This window comes from Capra hircus, chromosome 8, assembly GCF_001704415.2.
Source record: "Capra hircus breed San Clemente chromosome 8, ASM170441v1, whole genome shotgun sequence".
Lineage (NCBI taxonomy): Eukaryota > Metazoa > Chordata > Mammalia > Artiodactyla > Bovidae > Capra > Capra hircus.
The window spans coordinates 17,045,465-17,070,421 of record NC_030815.1 but is presented as its reverse complement, the minus strand read 5'-3'; the positions used below and the strand labels follow the sequence as shown (position 1 = coordinate 17,070,421).

The following is a 24,957-nucleotide window of genomic DNA, read 5'->3' as shown; positions in this document are numbered from 1 at the left end:
AATTGTTAGGAGATAGATTTTTGATATCAAGTGGTGTAATATGACTATAATTTAAATGTTAAAAGAGTGAGTTTTAAAATCAGTCTGCCTAAATTTGAATCTCCGCTCTACCATCGATAACCTGTGTGACAATGATATATATTTAACTTCTTTCTGTCTTAGTCGCCTTTTCTGTAAAATAAAGATAATCATAGTACATATTCTATAAGATTCTATGAGGATTAAGTTTATTACATATTGTTGGTGTTGTTTGGTCACTGAGTCATGTGCTACTCTTTGCGACCCCATGGACTTTAGCCCACCAGGGTCTTCTGTCTTGCCAGGCAAGAATACTGGAGTTGCCATTTCCTTTTCCAGTATTACACGTTACACACATGGACTAAGTGACATATAATAAGTGATGAATTAGGGTTAGCTTTCATGTAACTCTATAGATATTGCAAGCACGTCCCTCCCATAAATGAATTTCCAAGGAAATGTAAAATATTGTGACCATTTGTTCCCTAGAGTTGGCAATTTGTGTTTCTTCCTCTGTGAATTGCTACTGATTTATTTATTGACTTTTTCACTTGGTCTTTCACCCTCCAGTAGATTAGTCTGAACTTTACCTCATGGTGGTCTCAGGATCCCATAGAGAAGTAGGAAGCAGCAAGCCTAGGGGAAAAGCAGATTGAAAGCCTCTGTTTGTGTCTGTCACACTTGCTAATGTTTCACTGACCAAGCCTAGTCTCATGGCCAAGCCTAGAGTCAAAGGGTAGAGAAGTTAGACTTTACTTCTCAATAGAAAGAAATAGAAATTATTATGACCATTATTTTTCAATCTACTGTAGTTGGTTGATAATTTTATATAAGTTTTTGACATTTTCTGTATTGAAATCTCTTAGTGTTTTCCTTTATGGATTTGCATATAGTAGTGACTTTGGATGACCAGACTGTAAGCTTCTTAAAGGCAGAAACCATATTTTGTTCTTTTCTTCACCCACTGAAAGCCCAGCTCATAGTACTTATTAAGTAAATTCTTATTGAATAAATTCACTCACCAAAAGCCAGCCCCACTTATTCATTTATTTATTTATCCATTTAGTCCTTAATCAGTGCTTGTTGAATAGCTTGTTTATATCAGGGTACTGTGCTAATTGTTAGAGATACAATGGTGGACAATAGGCAAAATAGACTTTTCTCATGGTGGTTAGAGTGAAGCATCATGACTGGTAATGCAACTTAGATATGGGTTCAGATTCTATCTTTCTACTTCTGTGTCACTGGGCATGTTACAGAACATCTGAGTTTTGTTTGTTTGTTTTCTTAACCTATAGAATGGAATGTAAATGCCCTCCTTCATGGATTCAAGTGCACAAAGTTTGTAAGGCACCTGGCACAGTATCTGTTACATGGTCTGTAATAAACAAAGTTTGATTTCTTCCCAACATGTTATCATCTGAAGCCTGCTGAGAATGCTAGCCCTCTTTCCTGTCTCTTCTTAGAAATGGTTGTGATTCTGAACTTCTTCCATTATAGACTCATTTCTTTGCTTTGCTCTTCTGATAGTTCTCAGTGGGTCATCACTTTAAGCTATTCTTGATTATTCTCTTTACTGTGCAATCAAATCAACCCAAATTTCTTTCTTTATTGGACCCTGGAGAACACGACACTTAGGAGTTAAAGATTTTGTTGAATTCTGTCTTGGACGATAGAAATAGTTGGTTGTGGGAGTGGGTTTGCACGTTTATGGACATCTTTTGGCAGCAGAAGGGAAGAAGGGAACTTGGCAGGTGATTGAAGCAGAGGAAGAGCCCAGAAAGAAAAGGTGTCCTGGCTACAAAGGTGAATTCCTCTCACGCCAGATAAATTTTCTGGCAGTGGATAAATATGATTCAATTACAGAGCATCCCTCCCTCAGGGTGAAATAATAGAAAAGAGTATAAAGCAGCACTGTAAGTTTTGGGGGAAGTTGTGCAGGGGGCAAACCTTATTCTGGTAATTCCCACTCTCTGTCCTGTGCCCTTCCCAGCATTTTGGTTGTCTTTCCTCCCCTGGCCCAGTGTCTACTAAGTTTCACAATTCTTCAGGTACCATCCTGTCAAATTCGTAAATATTCCAAATTCCCTCACATTAAAGATTTGTCCTGTTACCCCACTACCCTAGGATGCAGAAAGGGCCCTGGAGAGAAATTCACACTTGAGGGCTGGCTTTGCTATTATTAGCCTTTGAATGACTACCAATCTGTCTCTTTTCCAAGAGTTAACCCTTCAGTTTACCCTTTATAACAGGCAAGGCTTGCACCAGGCCATCTCTAAAGTCTTTTCCAGTTTAAACAATCCTAGGTTTGCTGGTGCCATGCCTCCTCCAGCCCCACCTTTCAGAATGGAATTTGCATGTAAGTGTGTGTTTTGTGAAGTTCCACTGTGTGGACGCTCTGTCTATTCCCTGTATAAAATGAAGACTTGCTTGCAAACTGGCTGGTGCAAATTCTAATGTTCTAACTAGAACTTGTGATATTTATCCTGAATGGAAAATTCCTGGTGTTCGCAGGTGGGGAGAGATGCCATTTCCTCCAGCAGGCAGACGAGGATCCACTATCTGCGAGGCAAGGGTGGGAAGCCGGCATGCCTTTTGGCAAAACTCCTGAGTGAAAACAGTTTGTTGTTAGACACAGCTAGTCATATCAAGGATGTCCTTGTCTAACTCCCAACTATGCAATTAAAAAGCTAGCAACTTCCTTTGGTCATGTCCAGCCTTGTGCATTTTGGTATCTTCTCATTAATTGCCCAGTATCTTCTTGGAAGGAGCCATGAGGATGAAGTTATTGCTCAGATTTACTACATACATGAAAGGATACTGGAAACAAAGAAAAAAGATTAATGTATTGGAAACATGCCTGGGAACTGGATTTCTTCAGTAGACACAAAAAGGCAGAGAATATGCTAAAAATACGTTAACATAGAGTTGCCACATAGAAATGGTGCCAGAAGTTCTTGGAATTCAGGATAAAGAAATTAATGTCTTCTTTAGGGCTTCCCTGGTGGCTCAGATGGCGAAGAATCTGCCTGCAATGCAGGAGACTCGGGTTTGATGCTTGGGTCAGGAAGATACCCTGGAGAAGGGAATGGCAACCCACTACAGTATTCTTGCCTGAAGAATCCCATGGACAGAGAAGTTTGGTGGGCTACAGTCCACAGGGTTGCAAAGAGTTGAACATGACTGAGCCACTAAAACTTTCACTTAGGATAGATTTAAGAAAGGATATTCTAGTGGTGAATCCTATTGAATATGTATCCATTCTTCAGAATCCTGCTGAGTGTTTTCCCTTTGGGGGAAAACTTTCCTGACTGGTTTCTTGTATTCTTTTTGCTTTGTCCTGATAATTCCAACTCTCCATCAGGCCAAATTTCACTTCCCCAGGGAGCCTTAGCTGATTTATAAACCATTCCTCCACATCAGCCAAGTTTGACTAAGTTCACTATTATGCTATCCCATAGTATAATAATATAATTCTCTCTCATGGTACCTGTCATGGTTCCAGTGTTACATTTATTTATGTGATTGGTTTGCCATGTCTGTCTTCCACATTTGTCTATTTACATATGAGTTAAGATCAGATCTGTTTTAGTAATTATTGTGTCTCTAGGGTCAAGTGCAGTACCTTAGCACTTGGGAAGTACTCAGTAAATTAGTAAATGGATGAATAAATGTATAACTAACTTAGAGTGTTTTTTTAAAGCTGAAGAAAAGTATCCTTTTCTGAACACCCTAAAAAATACCTAAACTAAAATCCAAACAATTCCACCAACTAATCCTGGATAGTCTTGAGGTTCTCTTTGCTTCTTTGGTTCATTGCCAGGGCCTTGAACTTTGGGCCAAGATCTTTTCATTCACTGCCAATTGCCCGATTTCAAAAATACTTTGGCTAAGTTAGTGCTCCTTGCCATTTTAAATATTTAGAATTTTAATATATCTGCTGCTTGGAAGGAGTTACAAAGGTGAGGCAACCAAGGAGACTCCGGAAAAAATTGAAGCACAGTCAATACCACACTTCCAAGAAATCATATAGACAGTTGTTCTGAAGACATGGTATCCTATTCCAAACACATGTTAGTGAGACTCCACCCAAAACCACAATTCTGAGGTAAAAAGAAGCACAAGGGAATAGCCTCCCTATGCAATAATTTAATGTTCTTTTGCTCTTAGCTGGCAAGTGCTTCAAAGACACGGGAACCGCATTAATCAACAGTTGACTCTGCTGTGATGAACTTGTATGTGAGACAGCAGACTAATTGGAGTAATTGGGTCAGCACCTTGTGAGGCAGGGAAATGTATTTTCATTGATATTCATGTTTAACCTTTCATTTTCTTCATCTGTAATGTGATGACCTTTGAGGTTTTATACATTTTATTTAAGAAAGTTCTTTTTTTCCCAAATGAAAACTTATGTGGGGCTCAAATGTAAAACAGACAAAAGTTGAGCTGATCAGTGAGCGTATACATACGTGGGGGTGCCTGGAATGCACTCTCTTGATTTCACCTCCACCCCTCTTAGAATGTTCTGGAACACCTTCCTTAGAAAATGAGAAATAATAACTCCTTGAAATACAATTTGAAAAGCATGACTTTGTCGCTCATTCTAATTCAGTATAGTTCTCGATATGGGTGTAGATTTAAATCCACAATCCTTTCTATGAATGTTTTTAAAGAAAGATATTTTCCGTGTCTTAGATAGCGGGTCATTATTCAAAGTATCATCCTAAATTAGAAATCAGTCTCAGAAAAGAGTCAAGGTTATCCTGAAGCAAAAGGGCAGCTTTGTTGTTCGCAAGCTTTGCAAACCAGAAACACTTCAAAAGCTACAGTTGGGTGACTAGTAAGTGAGCTGGACAGTCCTTGCAGTCCAGCCACAAGTTTTAGATGATTTGCTGGCATCCAAGCTTCTCATTAGGGGCTTTTCTAGGGAGGACCTTAGCAGAATCAGAAGTCCTTATAGGTTTTATATTGTGGGTTTCCTAAGAAAGACTTATGAAAACCAGTTATGTTTTGACTGCCTGCTGCTGCTGCTAAGTCGCTTCAGTCGTGTCCGACTCTGTGTGACCCCATACACGGCAGCCCACCAGGCTTCCCTGTCCCCGGGATTCTCCAGGCAAGAACACTGGAGTGGGTTGCCACTTCCTTCTCCAATGCACGAATGTGAAAAGTGACAGTGAAGTTGCTCAGTCATGTTTGACTCTTAGCGACCCCATGGACTGTAGCCCACCAGGCTCCTCTGTCCATGGGATTTTCCAGGCAAGAGTACTGGAGTGGGATGCCATTGACTGCCTAGATCCATTTTATTTTTGTTCTCTGTCAGCCACACTTGGTCCATTTTCTAAGTTCTTTCTTAAGGGATTTCTCTTATTTTTACTTGTCCTTAAGTGATTCTATTTTATTTTTGCAAAAGCAATACTGAATACAAGAAAATCTATATGCAAAAACAAAATTTAAGCAGCATTTTGTGTTCACCACAATGAAATTTAGTGAGAAAATTTTACTGCAGAAGGTTAGAGGCGTTCAGTACAGCACACAGAACATATAATGAGCAGAACAACATTTTAGGATACTGCTGGGCGTCAACCGTGATGAACAATATTTGTTAACTCAGCAGGCACCCAGTTATAGCAGCAAGTATTTCCTTACAAACATGACACACTTTTATGCAAATATTGAAAAGTATTTGTGAAATCTTTGCTGAGGGAAAATAGTATCAATCCCTAAAACATGTAAGATGTATGAAATTCCATACACACCTTACTTACAGCAGACTCTTAGCCTTGAGTTTTTTTGTTTGTCTTTAAATTATTTGTTTTTATTTTGGCTGTGCCAGGTCTCAGTTGTAGCATGAGGGATCTTCAATCTTTGTTGTTTCAGGATTCTTTTTTTTGAAGGAATGAGGAATCTTTTTTTTTTGGCAGCATGTGGGATCTGGCTCCCTGACCAGGGATCAAACTTGGGCACCCTGCATTGGCAGCACAGAGTCTTAGCCACTGGACCACCAGGGAAGTCTCTTAGCCTTGATGTTAGTAGAGTAAATTGAACTAATTAATGAATTTGATCAGACGACTTCAGGCTGTGATTGTGGTGAAACCACCCAAAGCCAGTCTCCAACTGGACTTGGAGAGGATAGTTTTGTAGTAGAAGAAAAGGTGTTGGCGTGGGGACGAACATCCGTGTGAGCCCAGGGGGGCTCTCTCTCTTGGCAGTTATTCTCAGGAAAGTACCAGTGGTAGTAGATTCTTGATGGCACCAGCCATGCAGTGGTAGTCATACCTTTCATGGGGCCAGTGGCAAAACCCTTTCAAGAGAACGCAGGCTACAGCTGTACTTGTGGCGGTGGGGCCTCTGCTTCTCTTTTCTCTTTGAAAGTGAAGTTTGGCCACTCTCCTCCTCCCTTTACTTAAATTTTATTTTAATCAATTTTTTTCCAGCACTATAGAATGACATCACATTTCCTCTCACCAGTCCAAAGTTGAGAGAGAAAGAAAATGCATTATTTGGATGTAATCCAAAAAGATTTGGCTGTGTGTAGGCATAAATGATGACAGACATATATATTTCTCTGGTTCTTGATTCCCTTCCAGATGCACCATTTTTAGGGACAAGAAAAAACATTTACATTTTTAGGTTTATTTTTTGGCATGTAGGTAATGTTCAAATGGTTCAAAATCAGTCTACATTAAGTGGACAGTGAAAATTTTTCTTTGCATCATTGTCCCCCAGTAACCTCATTTTCCCCAATTGGTCACCCTTGTTTTTAGCTTCATGAATCATCTTCCTGAAATTCTCTAGATCTATACAAACAAGAAAAATATAGGTTCATATTTTAAGAAAGACAGAATGATTTTTAAAATTCATTCCAGCAACCTGCTAAGTACTTCTTCCCATATCTAAAGCTCATATACAAAATTCTTCTGCTATTTTATGGTAAATGGCAGTACAAAGGACAGAGAACTCACAGGTGGAAGAGAGCTTCCAGTAACTGACATGCTGAAGAAGGGTAGCAACGTGTAGTCAAATCCAGACTCTCAGTGTATACAATTTCCCTTTCTTTCCCTTCCTGAAAGTAATGGGAGAGAGCCGGGAGGAGCAAAAGGAAAAAGAAACTAGACCCATACCTAGAAACTATTTGCAGGTGCAGTGTGGTTGTCTTTTCAAATCAGCTGCCTTTTCTATTATTTCCTAAAGTCATTAACTAAACCATGGCCAGTGCTGACCCAGTTTGGTGAGTTCAGAGCAGAGCCCATGGTTTTGGCAAAGCATTCAACTGGCCCTAGAAATGAGCCAGGATCTCATTGGAGCTGACAGAATTACTGTATTTCTTTCCTCCTGAGGACTTTCTCTGGGAGCATATCTGGAAGGGGTGGCGCTTGCTGGGAGGCAGGGCTGGGTGTGCGTGTGGAAGGGCAGCTGTTCTCTGGTGTTACTTTGGAGGCTGCAATTCCCCTGCTAGGTTTCTTAGCTCATCCTTTCTTGTGACACTTTTCTTATCCTAACCTCTGTTTTCGCTCTCGAAATCTTAAACCAACGAAGCTAGAAGCAAGATAGATGCTTGAGGGTCAGGCTTGGGCAATCCATTCAGGTCAAGTTTTCTACCCTCAGTGTGTTGAGTTAACCTGACAATAAAAAAATTACAGCACCAACTCCTACTTACGTTAAGACTTGACTTCGAAATTCTTCCTAGTGAGTCAGATTAAAATGTATCTCCTAGTAGGATCATCCTTAAAACATCACTGCATATATCAAACGTTGGCAAATGCCGTTGAAAATTATGAGGACTTCATGGCAGGCGCAGAGCTTGGCATGAGTAGGTAGATGAATAGCCACTCCAAATCCTCAGCAATGATTGACCACCTTTCTATGGTATTTTGTAAAAACATAACATCTGCTTCCCCACCCCCATGAGCTCAGTAGTTATCAAAAGGGTCTTTTTTCTTTTTTTCAAAACAGTGTTTTAAATATGGGCAAGAAGTCAATTTAGACTCAGAAGAGCACTTTCATTTTTTTAAAAAAAATTATTGAAACATGGTTGATTTACAGCATTCTGTTAATTTTTGCTGTATAGCAAAATGATTCAGTTATACATCTATATGTTGTTTTTAATTTCTTTTCCATTATGGTTTATCATGAAATATTGAATATAGTTCCCTGTGCTATACCATAAGACCTTGTTTTTTATCCATCCTATATATGTTAGTTTGCATCTGCTAACCGCAGTGTCCCACTTCATCCCTCCCCTACCCCTCTCCCCATTGGCAACCACAGATCTGTTTTCTATATCTGTGAGTCTGTTTCTATTTCAGAGATAGCTTCATTTGTGTTATAGATGTCTGACTCTTTGTGACCGCATGGACTGCAGCACGCCTGGCTTCCCTGTCCTTCCATCTCTTGGAGCTTGCTCAAACTCATGTCCATTGAGTCAGTGATGCCATCCAACCATCTTGTCCTCTGCCATCTCCTTCTCCTCCTGCTTTCAATCTTTCCCAGCATCAGGGTCTTTTCTAATGAGTTGGCTCTTTACATCAAGTGGCCAAAATATTGGAGTTTCAGCTGTAACTTCCAATAAATAGATAGGACTGATCTCCTTTAGGATGGACTGGTTGGATCTCCTTGCAGTCCAAGGGACTCTCAAGAGTCTTCTCCAAAACCACAGTTTAAAAGCATCGATTCTTTGACACTCAGCCTTCTTTATGGTCCAACCCACTTCCATGCACGACTGCTGGAAAAACCATAGCTTTGACTATACAGACCTTTGTTGGCAAAGCGGTATCTCTGCTTCTTAATACACTGTCTACATTTGTCAAAGATGAGGCTTAGGAAAAAATGCAAAATTCACTCCATTCCTCCCTCACCTTGTAGAATTTATTATGGAATTGGACAATACCTTGCTAATGATGAGAGTCTATAAAGTTAGAATATGGTGTATGTGGTTGACATATTTCTTTAGAATACTTTATATTGGGATGTGTGCTAAGTCTCTTCAGTCATGTCTGACTCTTTGCAACCCCTTGGACTGTAGCCCTCCAGGCTCCTCTGTCCATGGGATTCTCCAGGCAAGAAAACTGGAGTGGGTTGCCATGCCCTCCTCCAGTGTATCTTCCCACTGGTTTTCTCAAGGATTTAACCTTGTCTTTTATGTCTCCTGCATTGGCAAGCAAGTTCTTCACCACTAGCACCACCTGGAAAACCCCAATTATTGGGATAGAACCACGTTATCACTAATTGATTAATACTTAATTATCATAAATAGTAATTATTAATGATAGTTCATAATAAAAATAATAAAGCCATTATCATGAATTTGTCTCAACACTTACTGAATACTTAACTATGTCTTAGGCACTGTAGCAGTAAAGATACCTTGTGCACAGCTTGTTTTGGGAATGGAGAATGAGTAACAGTCCATTACAGTGCAGTGGGGTAAGAGTGGTTAGCAGGGTCTAGGTGACAAAGAGTCTTGATGCCGTGGTAAAGAGTTTCAGATTTCGTCCAATGGAAGATAAGCACATGGTCAGAGTAGCATTTTAGAAAGACTGTTCACAGTTATTCTTAGACAAAGCTTTGCGAAACCACCTTATCCTGTGGGGCCATGTTAATAACCTTCCTTATACATTATGTTCCCTTCTTCCTTTCAGCAACAGTGGACAGTGCCATGGACCTGATCCTGATCAATTCCCTACCTCTTGTGTCTGATGCTGAGACATCCCTCACTTGCATTGCCTCTGGATGGCGCCCCCATGAGCCCATCACCATCGGAAGGGACTTTGAAGCCTTAATGAACCAGCACCAGGATCCACTGGAAGTGACTCAAGATGCGACCAGAGAATGGGCTAAAAAAGTTGTTTGGAAGAGAGAAAAGGCTAGTAAAATCAATGGTGCTTATTTCTGTGAAGGGCGAGTTCGAGGACAGGCAATAAGGATACGGACCATGAAGATGCGCCAACAAGGTAACATGCCTCTTAGTTGTGAGCAGATGAGGTCTACTGAGACACACACTTGCCTCTTGTCTTGGCAGCTGCTCACTCAGACTGGGCATGAGCCACCTGAGTGTGGAGTTTGAAGACCTTGTCTGCCTCTTTCCAAGAGTTACTATCTCTAGTGTACAGAGCATTGGTGATAAGAGATAATCCAGTCCAGCTCCCTCATATATAACCCTTTCACTAGACATTGTGCCTAGTTCATGAAATGAAATGAACATATATATCACATGTTCTACTGAGGACTCCATGGTCCTGGTGGAGACCTGGACATGTTACGTGCATATAATATGATTCACAGCAATGAAGACAGCTGTCCACTGCCAACTCAGTGTAGTTACTTGGTGTATTAGTTATCTATTGACACAGTAATTATGTGTAACACACAGCTGAAATCACAGTGGCGTACTATAACAACAGTCCAAGGTTGTGTGTCTAAGTCAGCTGGCTTGATGTGATGGCTCTGCTGGTCTTGATTGGGTGGCTTTCTCAAGTGTATGGATGTTGGCTGGCTGTAGGTTTATTAGGCTGGCATTGCTTGGGCCTCCTTGGCTCTGTTCCAGTTGACTGTTAACCAGTTAGCAAGCTAACCTAGGTATATTCTCATGGAGACGGCAGGGGTACAAGACAGCAAGTGGAAACATACAGTGTTTCTTGAAACCTAGCCTCAGTACTGTACGCCCTCACTTCTGTCTCATTTTATTACCCAAAGCAAGTCAAAGAGTCGAGCTAAAGTCCAGATGTGGGGGGTACTGCACAGTTAAACAGCCAAGAGTTTGGATATAAGGAGGGATGAAGACTTGGGACCCTTTTTATAGGCTGCCATTCTTGTTAGATTGTGGTTTAATTTTAGCAGTTGAGACAGAGGATGTCGAGAGCCTTTTTATGGCTGATCCACGTTGATGTTTGACAGAAACCATCCACAATGCTGTAGAGCAATTATCCTTCAATTGAAAATAAATAAATTTAATTATATAAAAAAGGAATATTACTCCTTGCTATGCCTCACAAGGCAGTGATGTGATGGAAGTGGGGCAACCAAAGAAAAATAGAAGTGGGTACAAGTTGCAACTTTGGGCCAGTCCATCAAACTCATGGCAGTTGGAGGAGATGTCATTGTAAACATCGTTTAATGACTCTGTTCTGACCTAAAGCAGCAAGATTTTACGATCAAAGTGATAAAACCATTATTCATCAAAAATGAGGGAAAAGGCTTTCTTAGCAAAACCCTAACATTCACCTTTAAGTGACACCAGGCGAGTGGGAAAAATGCACAACAGAAATTCCCAGGAATGCGGCTCTCCAGTGAGGGAAGAGAGGTTGAACAAAGGGATGTGAGGTGTGCCAAAGCTATCATGGCTGAAGTCGACTCTGTTATTTTTCAAATGTGGCATCTGGGATTTGACTTGTATTAAGAGTTATGTCCTTCTGCGGATATGTCCACATTCTGAACAAAGATGATCTGAGATTTGTGCTCCAATGGCCTCACAGGAATGAAGTGAGAAATGCCTTTTCTGGGCTGTCTTGGAAATGTATAAATAGGAAACCATACAGCATATTAAACCAAAACATTGGGAGTCTAAAAACAATTATAATGATCCCTCCAAAGTGAGAGTCCAGGTCAGCACTGGTAAGGATAGTTTAAATTCAGGTAAATGAGGCTAAGTCAGGCATAGATAGTGATGAACAGTGCAGAGAAGGTGGTTTTTTACTTTTTTATTTTTATTAGGATTTTATTGTATTGATTTTTAAATTTTATTTTTACTTTATTTTACTTTACAATACTGTATTGGTTTTGCCATACATTGACATGAATCAGAAGGTGGTTTTTTTAGACTCACATTCACCTGAGTTTAATTATTTTTCTACTACTTACCAGTTGTATGACCTTAGCGAGTTATTCAACTTCGATTGGTCTCATTTTTAATCATCTGTGAAATGGGTATATCTTCAAAAGTGTTCTTAGGTTTTAAATAAGAATAAGCTGGTACATGCAAGAAGCCAGCTCCCATGAGTGTAAGATTTGATTTACACAGTCGCTATGTTCCTGAAAGCCCGTGTAAAGTGAGATATTGCAGAACAATTTACATAAAAATAACAATAGCCGTTTGTGAATGGTGGGAAAGGGATTTGATGCCAGGCAGTCTGGCTTCAGAGCCTGTGTTGTGCCACCTTTCCATATCACTCTCACTTAAGATTAACAACCCTCCCCCATTCTGAGCACTTGTTTTGTAAAGTACAACAACTCTAATGGAAACCCCAAAAAGCAACCTAGAGCACAGAGAGATGGGGGTGAAGGTCAGCCAGACACGGGTTTGAGCCCCGCTCTGCAACCTACTTAAGTTGCAAGTTACTTAACTGAAATCGTAGTTTGCTCATTTAACAAATAAATGGAGAGAGAGACTTTACCACATACGTTTGAGGATCAAATGAAACTGCCAGCATTATCTGGCTTACACTAGATGTTCAATAATTATCATTATTTAGTGCCTTGCAATGAGCAATAATTTAGTGGAACTGTTACTTTTCCCTTTCAATTATGGAAAATTTTAATATCAGCTGTCGACATAATTGTGGAGGTTTAGACAAAATAGAAAAATAGGCAGTACGTTCCCTGCTGTATTTGAATAACATCGTATCAGGCTGTTGAACTGATTTTCTTTGACCATCCAATGGCTGAAATATGGTGCAAAGAAAGTGATATCTTTTATGGTGAGTCAAGAAAACCTCCAACACTATGTCTTCATGACACTATTAATTCACTGCTAAAACTTCTTGGGAACTCAGGAGTGCCTGCCTAGGGACACAGCAGGATAGGATAAACACCACTATATTCCTGCTTGCTGCTGACTCGTGTATCTGGGGAGGAAGTGGAAAATCCATTTGAGATGTGGCAAAACATGGCTTAAATTGGCTCGCATAGTCCAAATGGCCAAATAGCGGAAGGATTTTTTGTTTGTTTGTTCTATCAATGGCATCATCTGAAAAAGTCAAAAGCAGTTTGTTCAAACATCCCTGAAAATTGCATTTGGGGGTAGGGAAGTATAAATGAAGTTTGAAATACTTTCACATCCAAAGATCTGTTTCAGAGTGTTCTATCAGAGGACAGCTATGTTATTTTTCTTCCTATTTTCATTTGAGAAATAGCTTTAAGAACATGTAATTTCCCAAACATGATTTATGAAGTTGACAGATTTGCCATTTGTATCTGAGTAACTCAAATGAGCATGTTAAAAATATAAAGAAAATAGAAAAATTAGAAATCAGATTCTTTCATGTATTCTTTCCACAAGTATCCTTAAGCCTCTATTTGTGCCACGCATGGGAGGTGCATTGATGTTAACATCCTTAAATACTTACTATGTGCCTGACATCTCCCTAGCAACTTTTTATACACATTGCTCTGTAATTGAGTCATTAGCAAATGCATATCTGATGAGGACCATTATGATTTCCTGTTAATAGATAAGCATTATAACTATTGTAACTTAGAAGCATTTACATACCTGGTTCCCTGTATTGGACCTGGGAAGGTGTACTTGGGCCAGATCCCAGAATCAAGGCCCTAACCACCACCCTGTGCTGCCTTCCAAAACCGCCATGAGCCTGCCCTCCTGGAACGCCCAGTCCAGTAGGAGAGATACACTTTGCATGGGGCTGTAATTGGGAATGGCTGAGCTTGCGGGAAGACAGTCCTAGGGCAGTTAACCTGGATTCCTGGATGTGAGAGTTGGACTATAAAGAAAGCTGAGTGCCGAAGAATTGATGCTTTTGAACTGTGGTGTTGGAGAAGACTCTTGAGAGTCCCTTGGACTGCAAGGAGATCCAACCAGTCCATCCTAAAGGAGATCAGTCCTGGGCGTTCATTGAAAAGACTGATGTTGAAGCTGAAACTCCAATCCTTTGGCCACCTGATGCGAAGAGCTGACTCATTTGAAAAGACCCTGATGCTGGGAAAGATTGAGGGCAGGAGAAGGGGACAACAGAGGATGAGATGGTTATATGGCATCACCGACTCAATGGACATGGGTTTGGGTAGACTCCGGGAGTTGGTGATGGACAGGGAGGCCTGGCATTCTGCGGTTCATGGGGTTGCAAAGAGTCAGACACAACTGAGTGACTGAACTGATTCTGGAAGGCCCCTGGAAAAAGTGATGTTTCAATGGAGACTGCTGATTAAGTAGGACTTGGTGAGACACAGGGAAAGGGAAGAGAAGAGAGAAATTGGACGTGAGTGATCACGTGGTCTGTTTATAGCACTGAGCACAGTTCAGAATGGCTGGAAGTGAGAAGTAAGGACATGGGCCTAGGGGAAGATGATTCTGGAGGGCTTATGTCTGGAACAAGGCTGGCGGTCTTAAGTGTGTGTCTCAACTTTCACACTTACTCATGGTCAGGAGGCCTTCAAGAAGGGGCTTAGTCACCCTTAATTCCACCACCCACATGATAGACGTGGATATCTTGTCTTCATAGGGCTGTCAGGTGATTACTCAAAATAATAATGGACATAAAATGAAAGATATTTCCCATAGATGAAAAATAATTGAGCTAAGTTTCAGTTGTCTCCTTCAATTTAATGATAAATAAACACTGAGAGTTATAATGTCATTTTACTACCTCGTAGTTTCTTCTCCACTCCTTAAGGAATAAGTGAATTATATTCTCGGGTAAGATCTGTGAGTTAATTAACCAATCCAAATGGTCTCGAGCAAGTCATCTTCTAACATAGGCCTCAGTAATCTCATTTTAAAAATAAAATCTTGGGCACTTCCTTGGAGTTCAGTGGTTAAGACTCCACATTGCTAACGCAGGGGGTGCAGGTTCGATCTCTGGTCAAGGAACTAAGATCCCACATGCCATGCAATGTGATCAACAGATAAAGCATAAATAAATACTTCTTTTTTTTTTTTTAATTTAAAACAAAGGTCTTAGGAGAGGCCTCTGGAACCGAACTGCCTGCTTCAAATCCTGGCTGTCCCGTGAACTTGCTGTGTAATCGTGAAGAGAATTTTTAACCTCTCTGGACCTTGATTTCCTCATTTGTAAAATTAAGATAATTGCAGTACCTATCTCCTGGAGATATTATGAAAATTAAATTTGTGCAAGTTTCTTAGAACAATGCCTGGTTCATAGGAGCTGATTGTTTTCATGATCCAGTCAAGTCACACGATTATCTGACTATGTGCAAAGTTTGAGCCGGATTCTGGTGTCATCAAGAAGCCCAGTTGCAAGGCTGGCTTGTGGATGCCCCTCACTAGTCCTCAGCAAAGAGCAGTCAGCCTAGAGCCATGAAGGCAGGAGGTGGCAGGCTGGGCGGCAGGAGAACACTGCCCTGTGACTGTGTTCAGATCCTCACAAAACAGGGAGCTTAAAAGACACCAAGTCTGAAATAATAAAGAACCACAGAATGGGGCAGAAAGAACAACCACGCTGGAGTTGAGCCGAAGGGGGAATCTCGGTTCCCTTTCAGAATACAATGCTGAGTGAGAAGTCCCACGGTTAGCTAAACAATCTTCACACAAAGAAGCAGAAAATGTAAACAAACCACAGAGAAAGGAACAACAGCATGAAATGGTCACGAAAAATTCTCACAGGAGCCGAAGGGCATGTCGCAGAGAGTTAGAGCCACTTGGGTTAGATTGCGAAATGAAGCTTCTAGCCAGGCGACAGGGAGCCCTGGAAAGTGGCCGCTGGGGCCCCCTGTCTGCCTTCCCCACCACTCGTGGCCACACTGCACGCGCCAGCACAGCCGCGTGGCCTTCGTTTATATCTGGGAAGGATCCTGACCTCTTCTAGGCACCCAGGGCTTTCACATACATCATTTAATGTTCGTGTTTGTTGTTGCTTAGTCGTTGTTTAGTCTCTCCGTCGTGTCTGACTCTTTTGCAACCCCATGAACTGTAGCCCTCCAGGCTCCTCTGTTCATGGAATTTTCCAGACTAGAATAGTGGAGTGGGTAGCCATTTCCTCCTCCAGGGGATCTTCCCAACCCAGGGATTGAACCCACATCTGCTGCACTGGCGGGCAGACTTGGCCACTACACCACCTTGGAAGCCCTTTAATGCTCCTAACAACTGTTTAAGGTAAATACTTTCACTTCCAAATTACAGATGAGGAAGCTGAGGTGTCCGGAGGTGAAGTAACTGGGTCAAAGAGGTTCAGAAATTGGCAGAGGGTGACCTTAAGCCCAGGACTGTCTAATTCCAGTGCTCACAGTGCCCTTTGATCTACACCACTCTTCCTCTGGGTCCGCATTCATCGCCATCTGCCCCACAGCATCTCTGTGGGAATCTTGCAGAGTGCCATGCCTGGGTTGGCAGGTATTAAGGAAAGCAAGCAGATGTACCTAAAGCCCAGGTGCTTTTGAGCATGGTTCAGAGGCATCATGTGTCTTCACAGGGTAGCTCTCTAAGCTAACATGAAAATCCCTGACTCCTGCCAAGTCCCGGATCTCATCCTCTGATTCAAGTTTCAGTTGTTCCTGGAGAAGCTATGTAACCTCATTTTCTCATTTTTTTTTTTTCTCTCTCTCTTTTAACAGCTTCCTTTCTACCAGCTACTTTAACTATGACTGTGGACAGGGGAGATAATGTGAACATATCTTTCAAAAAGGTATTGATTAAAGAAGAAGATGCAGTGATTTACAAAAATGGTGAGTCCGTGTGTTTTGTTTCATTCTTGCATTGTTGTGTAAGACATCAGACTGCCAAGCAATATTGGGTCATTATCTCATTCCAGTCTTGGGGGCAGATGTTTGAAGTCAGGCTGCTAAGTGAAAATGTTAGTTGCTCAGTCCTGTCTGACTCTTTGCTATCCCATGGACTATAGCCCATGAGGCTCCTCTGTCTGCGGAATTCTGTAGGCAAGAATACTGGAGTGAGTAGCTGTTCCCTTCTCCAGGGGATCTTCCTGACCCAGGGATTGAACCCTGTTCTCCTGCACTGAAGGCAGATTCTTTACTGTCTGAGCTACCAGGGAAGCCCAATCAAATCCTATGATAGAAGCTGTCTTAGGTAACATGTTTGGTTACTTAAATAAATTAAAATGGAGATTTATATACATATGTGAATGCACCTACAGTGTATTGGGTTAGCCAAAAAGTTCATCTTTTCCATAAGATGTTATGGGAATATACAACATGAACTATGAATGTTTAACAAAATTCCATCATGATGGAATATTTGGGGGTCTCAAATTCTGCCATGTGACCCTGTTTGATTGCAAGGCTAAGGGAAAGGGCAGTGAACCTGGAATGCCAATTGGTGGTGATTATGGGGATCTAACTGTGCAATGCAAATCTGTCTGTGTCCAACTACAGTTTGGGACTGTCTGGTGGCAGTTGTCTCATGCAGCTGAGATATTGATGGGGCCTAGTCTGGGTTCTGTGGATGGCTGAGACTTACAGGTGGGAGTAGTAATTCTAGGTGTCTCTTAATTGATTAGTTGGCAAGGTTACCTGACATTTTCCCCAGGTTTGCCTAGTTGCCTCTCCCTGCAGAAGATAAGAATGTTAGGCTACCCTCATCCTCATGTGTTCAGTGGTGGACCTCATAGATAGGTGGACCTATCTGCTCCAGCACCATCCTTTTCTCGAGTTTTGGGAGAGCATTCAATAGCAACCTTTTCATTCTTTTCCCACATCTAATATGCTTGAGCACGTTTTCTATATCAGGTCAGGGAAAGCTGATCAAGTGGAGGGGCCAGACAAGGGAACAGGAGTGTTTGAGGGTGACCCATGGTTCTTCACTCTCCTCCCTTACAGGTTCCTTCATCCACTCGGTGCCCCGGCACGAAGTCCCTGACATTCTGGAAGTGCATCTGCCTCACGCTCAGCCCCAGGATGCTGGCGTGTACTCGGCCAGGTACATAGGAGGAAACCTCTTCACCTCAGCCTTCACCAGGCTCATAGTCCGGAGTAAGTGACGGTGTAGCTGTTACAATTTTGAGTTGTGAGTAACCAAAACTGACTCTGGATACTTAAGCAAAAACTGGGATTACTTGGAAGTATGCTAAAGACTCTTAAAAACTGATTTAAAGGCTGACAAGCAAGTTCTAGAAAATATCTTCCAGGGAAGATCTTCAGCTCAGCACTGCAGTGTGGGAGGGTGGACTTTCTCTCTAGGATGCTACCATTACCCTAACTTAGCTTCAGTGATGTTTCACTTACTTCTAAATGTTGAACTCTCAGGATGAAGAGTCAGATTGGTCTGACATTTGTCAGGTGTCTACCTGCCTAGACCAAGGAGTTATAGGTGGGAGTGGAGCCACATATTACAGCGAGGGCTCTAGGACCTCACACGTGAATAGCAGCAGTTTCCTCAGACAAAATGGGAATCCCTCTGAGATGGACAGTCTCCCAAAAAGGTGTCTGCTACTGGGAGAAGAGTTAGGCCTTCTGGGTTAGTCTAATATCTAGTTAAACACTAAGTCCCCCATAAATCACACACTTTTGAGATCATTTAACTCCCAAATGTGTTTTCTGTTTTCAGGTTTGAAAAATGCAAGTATTACAACTAGTGAAAATGTTTCCCCCCTATTATAGCTATCTAGGTAGACAGTAACTATCACCAGTCTTTTTTACCAGAAATTGGTCTATAGAAAGCAAAAAATTTGCCCTGAATTTTCCCCAGTTGTGTTAGGTATTCATGATATGAAATGTTCAGGCCTTCGGGTCTAAGTATTCTGACAGGGATCCTCTGTCATTTCTCTAATGATTAGCACCCCTAATTCATGAAGAGCACTTGTTTTGCTTTGCATTATATTCATGCATTCATTCATTCAACAAGTCTGTGTGGATTATAAGTCTCTGCCAGGCATTTTGTTGGTGTTGAGAATACAAAGATAATAAGCTGAATGACTGTCCCTCAGGTAATTCTCAAGCGGAGCAGGTACATACATAAATAGATAAACAGGTATTGCAGTATGACAATAGACCTGTGAAAAGTGTGGTTCATCTAGTTTGGGCAAGTAAAATCCCCTTTCATTCATCTCCTTTCTTTGAGAATCTGAATGGCAAGGACACAATTTGCATTCACTTCATTAAGATGGTCTCTCCAGCTTGATATTGAAACTCCAACTAAAAATTTATCTACTTAAATGATTGTGATATATAGTGGAACTACTATATGGTAAATGTGTTACCATACTTTCATAACCTAAAAAAATTTAAAAAAATAAAAATATGGTCTCTCCAATGTGATATAGCACCATGTTCCATGCTCAGAGTCAGGGATAAAAATTGGCAAATTTCCTAACAATATCAGAAACATCAGATGTTGATACATAGTAAAAGGTTTAAAACTTTTTTTTCTTTAACATCAGAGCAAATAAGACTTAGCATAGTTTAGAATTTAAAATTCTCTTGAACTTTGAAGATAAAAGACTTCGAACACATTTTGATCTCCAATTTGTCTCCTTTTTAGACTGTCAGAAGCACATTTATTTTCTTTTGCTCTCATTTCAGTAAAACTGTTGGAAAAGCACTGCTAATATCTAAAATCATTCTAACAAAGTTTGAGCTGGGTCACAACCATCCCATTTAAAATTACTTTTCCCTACTTGGGGCTTCCCTGGTGGCTCAGACAATAAAGAATCTGCCTGCAATGTAGGAGACTCAGGTTCAATCCCTGGGTTGGGAAGATCCCCTGGAGAAGGAAATGGCAACTCACTCCAGAATTCTTGCCTGGAGAATTCTATGGACAGAGGAACCTGGCGAACTACAGTCCCTGGAATCTCAAAGAGTCTGACACGATTGAATGACGAACACTTTCCCTGCTTGACCTCTTTTATGTTTACTAAGAAATGAGGTACAGCTGAAGGCATTTGTCCATTTCTCATAACTAGTATATCTTTTCAGGTAAATTTGAACCCTAGGAATCAGTTCAGTTCAGTTGCTCAATCATGTCCAACTTTTTGTGACCCCATAGACTGCAGCACGCCAGGCCTCCCTGTCCATTACCAACTCCTGGAGTTTAGTCAAACTCATGTTCATTGAGTCGGTGATGCCATTCAACCATCTCATCCTCTGTCGTCCCCTTCTCCTCTTGACTTCAATCTTTCCCAGCATCAGGATCTTTTCAAATGAGTCAGCTCTTCGCATCAGGTGGCCAAAGTATTGGAGTTTCAGCTTCAGCATCAGTCCTTCCAGTGAACATTCAGGACTGATTTCCTTTAGTATGGTCTGGTTGGATTTCCTTGCAGTCCAAGGGACTCTCAGGAGTCTTCTCCAACACCACAGTGCAAAAGCATCAATTCTCTGGCACTTAGCTTTCTTTATAGTCCAACTCTCATATTCATACATGACTACTGGAAAAACCATAGCCTTGACTAGATGGACCTTTGTTAGCAAAGTAATGTCTCTGCTTTTTAACATGCTGTCTAGGTTGGTCATAACTTTTCTTCCAAGGAGCAAGCGTCTTTTAATTTCATGGCTGCAGTCACCATCTGCAGTGATTTTGGAGCCCCCCAAAATAAAGTCTGTCACTGTTTCCACTGTTTCTCTATCTATTTGCCATGAATTGACAGGACTGGATCTTTGTTTTCTGAATGTTGAGCTTAAAACCGAATTTTTCACTCTCCTCTTTCACTTTCATCAAGAGGCTCTTTAGTTCTTCACTTTCTGCCATAAGGGTGATATTCTGTCATAAAGACTGAATATTAAAAATCAAACTGGTTATATTTACAGGGTTTCTTTTCAGCATAAATTCTCTCCATGACAGTATAGCAGATTCACTTTGTTGTACAGTGGAAACTAATACAACACTGTAAAGCAACTATACTCCAATATAGTTTGTTTTTTTTTTTTTAAGATTTTTTGAAAACATTAAGATTGTAAGATTTCTCTTTGGATGCCATGGATCTGTAGTTTTCTAGAACACAATACCTTTTTATATTTTGAAGAAAATCACAGAGGCCTAACTGCATACTTGGAGAAGGAAATGGCAACCCACTCCAGTATGCTTGCCTGGGAAATCCCATGAACAGAGGAGCCTGACAGACTACAGTCCATGGGGTCACAAGAGTCGGACACGACTGAGTGACTAAATGACAACGAACTGCATACTTGTTGCTTATCAAGGAACTCTTTTCCTGCCTTCATCCCTGAGAGATCACCCCATTTATTTCCTCAAGCTTAATCCTTTTCTCTTTCCCAGGATTAAGAGTGAAACTGTGACAGGTCTACAGATTGGTACATAGGTTAATGTAACAGGAGACCCACTTTTATCCCGGGGTTCTGTCATCATTAGTTTTCAGCGTCTGAAGATAATCTGGGGTCTGGCTTTCAAGAAATCACTGATTGTGTAGGATTTTCCCCTTTATACATGAAGGCATGTAAACATTAGCTTTGAGACATTTTGTAGCTTTATCTGTTAGGTGGTTGCCTGTCAGACTGGGTCTGTGTTGACAGTCTTACTGATTATTTTAGAGAAAATACTGATAACCAGGAGTTCTTGCCAAAAATATTATAAGCCATTGGCACAGGTCCAAGTTTACCACTGTGAGACTCATATTCAGGGACAAAGACATTAGTTCCTTTCAGAAGAAAGATTAAACTAAATTCCTGACCACAAAAGGTCACCCCACCCCACTCCCCCTGAGTTTTCCTTACATTAGAAGGTGTCTTTGGGTCTAATTAACAATCTCAAATCACCAGGCACTGAAGTGGAGGAGCCAGGAAATATGAATCTAGGAAGCCTTTTACCATTCTTGTGCTTTCGGTTTTGAATCTTGCTTCATTTCTTCTGTGTTTTCTACCTGAAAAATATTTGAGTGCTACTAGCTCCTGCTTCCCCTTTTAGCTTGTTTCCCTTCTCCACATTCTTCATCTTTTAAAAATTTTTATTTAATATTGAAGTATGGCTGATTTACAATGTTGTGTTATTTCATATGTAGAGTAAAGTGATTCAGTTATACATATACATATATCTATTCTTTTTCAGATTCTTTGCCCATTTAGGTTTTTCTCCACATTCTTTAAACTGGATGTTCCCAAATTTGGCATGCCTCAGAATTATCTAAAACACCTGTGAAGCATAGGGCACTAAGCTACCTCCAGAGTTTCTCATCCAGTAAGTCATAGATAGGAGTCTGGGGTTTGCATTTCTAACAGATTCCCAGATAATGGAGATGCTACTCATCATGGGTCACCCTTTGAAAACCACTACTCTTGTCTCTAACTGTACCTGCAGCTCCTCAAACATACCATGTTTTCCTCCCAATCTAGCCTTTGCCCAGAACACACTCTCCAGCATTATCTTCTTTGTCACTTAGGAGGTCTTACAGATTCAACTCACATACCACCTCCTCTGCGAAGCCTTCCTTTCTGCCATATTCCAACCCTAATACAGATTAGATAGTTCTCACACTGCTATATTTAAAATGAATAACCAACAAGGATCTACTATATATATAGCACAAGGAATACTGCTCAGCATTATGTGGCAGCCTGTGTGGGAGAGGAGTTTAAGAGAGAATGGGTACATATGTAAGTGTGGCTGAGTCCCTTTGCTGACCACCTGGAATTGGCACAACATTGTTGATCAGCTATACTCCAATATAAAATGAAAAGTTAAGAAAATAATTGGGTACTTCTATCTTTGTCTTTATCATGTTCCATTACATGTCTGTTTCCCGCATTGGACTCAGCTTTTTGAGAGCAGAGGTTGCGTTTTATTTATCTTCATTCACCAGTGTTCACTCATGTGACTAACATGTCACAGGTGCTCAGCAGAGCTTTGAGGAATGAATGTGCTCCACTCACCAGAGTTTTGTTTTCCTTAACCAAAGGATGTGAAGCTCAGAAGTGGGGACCTGAATGTAACCGCATCTGCACTGCTTGTATGAACAATGGGATTTGCCATGAAGATACTGGGGAATGCATTTGCCCTCCTGGGTTTATGGGGAGAACGTGTGAGAAGGGTAAGTCAAGAGTGCTTGATGAGTACCTTTGGATTTAAAATCCATCATTGCTGAATCCAAATTTTAGATCTGGACACAGTTGGGGATGGAAGCTAAATGGCCTCTGTGACTGCGATATGGTACCTTTGTGTGAATTCAAAAAAAGGTGCCCTTTCCTGAAGGCTCTTTATTGTCAACCACTGGAAAGTTGTGAAAGTCACTCAGTCGTGTCCGACTCTTCACGACCCCATGGACTACAGTCCATGGGATTTTCCAGGCCAGAATACTGGAGTGGGTAGCTGTTCCCTTCTCCAGGGGATCTTCTCAACCCAGGGATCGAACCCAGGTCTCCTGCATTACAGGTGAATTCTTTACCAGCTGAGCCACCAGGGGAAAGTTGTGACAGGTGTACAAATCTGTGACGTCATTGATGTGAACACCATTCCATCAGTTTGTGCAATGCATGGCCTGCATAACTGGGAGTAGTGGCTCCTGTGTCCTGTCCAAAAGGCAGTTTAATTATCTGTAAGGTGGACCATAAGGGTTCTTTACCCTGACTATTCCATGGCTCAGACTGGACTATCTTCCATGTTCGGTGGTCTAGGAGAGACCCTTGAAAAGAAGAATCATGCCTTTCAAAGGGTTGGGTATTTGCCTCTGAATTATCTTTTTCTCTCCCATAGCGTGTGAACCGCACACATTTGGCAGAACTTGTAAAGAAAGGTGTAGTGAACCAGAGGGATGCAAGTCCTTCGTGTTCTGCCTCCCAGACCCCTATGGGTGCTCCTGTGCCACAGGCTGGAAGGGTCTGCAGTGCAATGAAGGTATGGGCCAGTCACACCCTGAAGAGACGAGGTTCTAGCAGGTATACCAAGGAGACCCAGCTTCCCAGACATCGGTGTGTAGGACATACCTGGACTACTCAGTCAACTGCCTTTGCTGAGCTATAGGGTTTTGAATCAAAGATACTTTCATCTGAAGTTAATTATGCTTTTGTATTAAGACTCTGGACCACTTAGAAAGTGCTGCTGATACATATCACCTGGGGATCTTTTTAGACCACAGATTCTGATCTATAGGTCTGGACGGAAGACTGAGGGTCTGCATTTCTAACAAGCTCCCAGATGATGCTGTTGCATTTCAGACCACATTTTGGGCTGGAAAGGTTTAGATTTATTTCTTTTTCACTACATCATAAATATCAGTACTTTATGTCAGATACAGATAAGATTTGGGATTTGAAAATCGAGGAAGTTAAGATCTTATCTTCTGTGGCCCTTGCTCAAGCGATACTAGCTTCACCTACTCAAAGAAGCTCAGAGGTGTACGTTTCTCATCTACTTTCCAATAAGCTTTTTATATAGACTATCACACAGTAACTTAACGTGAATGTATGCGTGCTCAGTCATGTCCAACTCTTCGAGACCCTGTGGACTGTAACCCACCAGGCTCCTCTGTCCATGGGATTCTCCAGGCAAGAATACTGGAGTGGGGTGCCATTTCCTCCTCCAGGGGATCTTCCTGACCCAGGGATCGAACCCACGTCTCCTGCATCTTCTGCACTGCAGGCAGATTCTTTACCACTGAGCCAAATAGGGAGCCCGACTTAACATGAATCTGTAGCCAGATATGCTAGACCCTCCCTAACAAATGCTAATGTGGTGAGTTAGCCAGAGCTCAGATGTTTCAGTAATTGCTCCCCAAAGTCAGGTTTTTTCCATATCTGGTACTGCTGGAAGATGGACTACATGGCACTATTCCATTTCTTCTTGTGTTGATTGTATTCTAAACATTGTGAAAGTTACAGTGAGGAGACTCTGGAGTGCAGTATATTCCTCTGAGGAATGTTTATTTTGTTTTGTTATGTCCTATAAGGTAATCAATTTGGGACAACTCAAACTGTAAACTCTGACTCCCAGGCATCAGCTCAGACTCAGTTCATTCCTTCTACCTTTAGATGGGCTGTGTTGAGCCTGCACTTAAAATGTGTGGTTCAGGGAGCAGCCAAAAATTTGGGACTTCCTCCCTCTGGTTCTTCCTTTCTAGATTTTCCCTCTCAATT

General features: G+C 41.3%; 1 protein-coding gene across 3 annotated transcripts in view; it reads left to right on the top strand.

Annotated features, from left to right (window-relative positions):
- TEK (TEK receptor tyrosine kinase) overlaps positions 1-24,957 on the top strand; it is a 99,695-nt gene that overhangs the window by 32,826 nt on the left and 41,912 nt on the right. For 2 of the 3 annotated variants that reach the window (XM_005683592.3, XM_005683591.3), the window contains exons 2-6: positions 9,657-9,968; positions 16,540-16,650; positions 17,761-17,913; positions 22,785-22,916; positions 23,579-23,719. In XM_005683592.3, coding sequence (XP_005683649.2) covers positions 9,657-9,968; positions 16,540-16,650; positions 17,761-17,913; positions 22,785-22,916; positions 23,579-23,719 — 849 coding nt within the window. Of the gene's footprint in view, positions 1-9,656; positions 9,969-16,539; positions 16,651-17,760; positions 17,914-22,784; positions 22,917-23,578; positions 23,720-24,957 lie in introns of those variants that run through there. The other variant, XM_018051890.1, reaches the window with a different exon arrangement.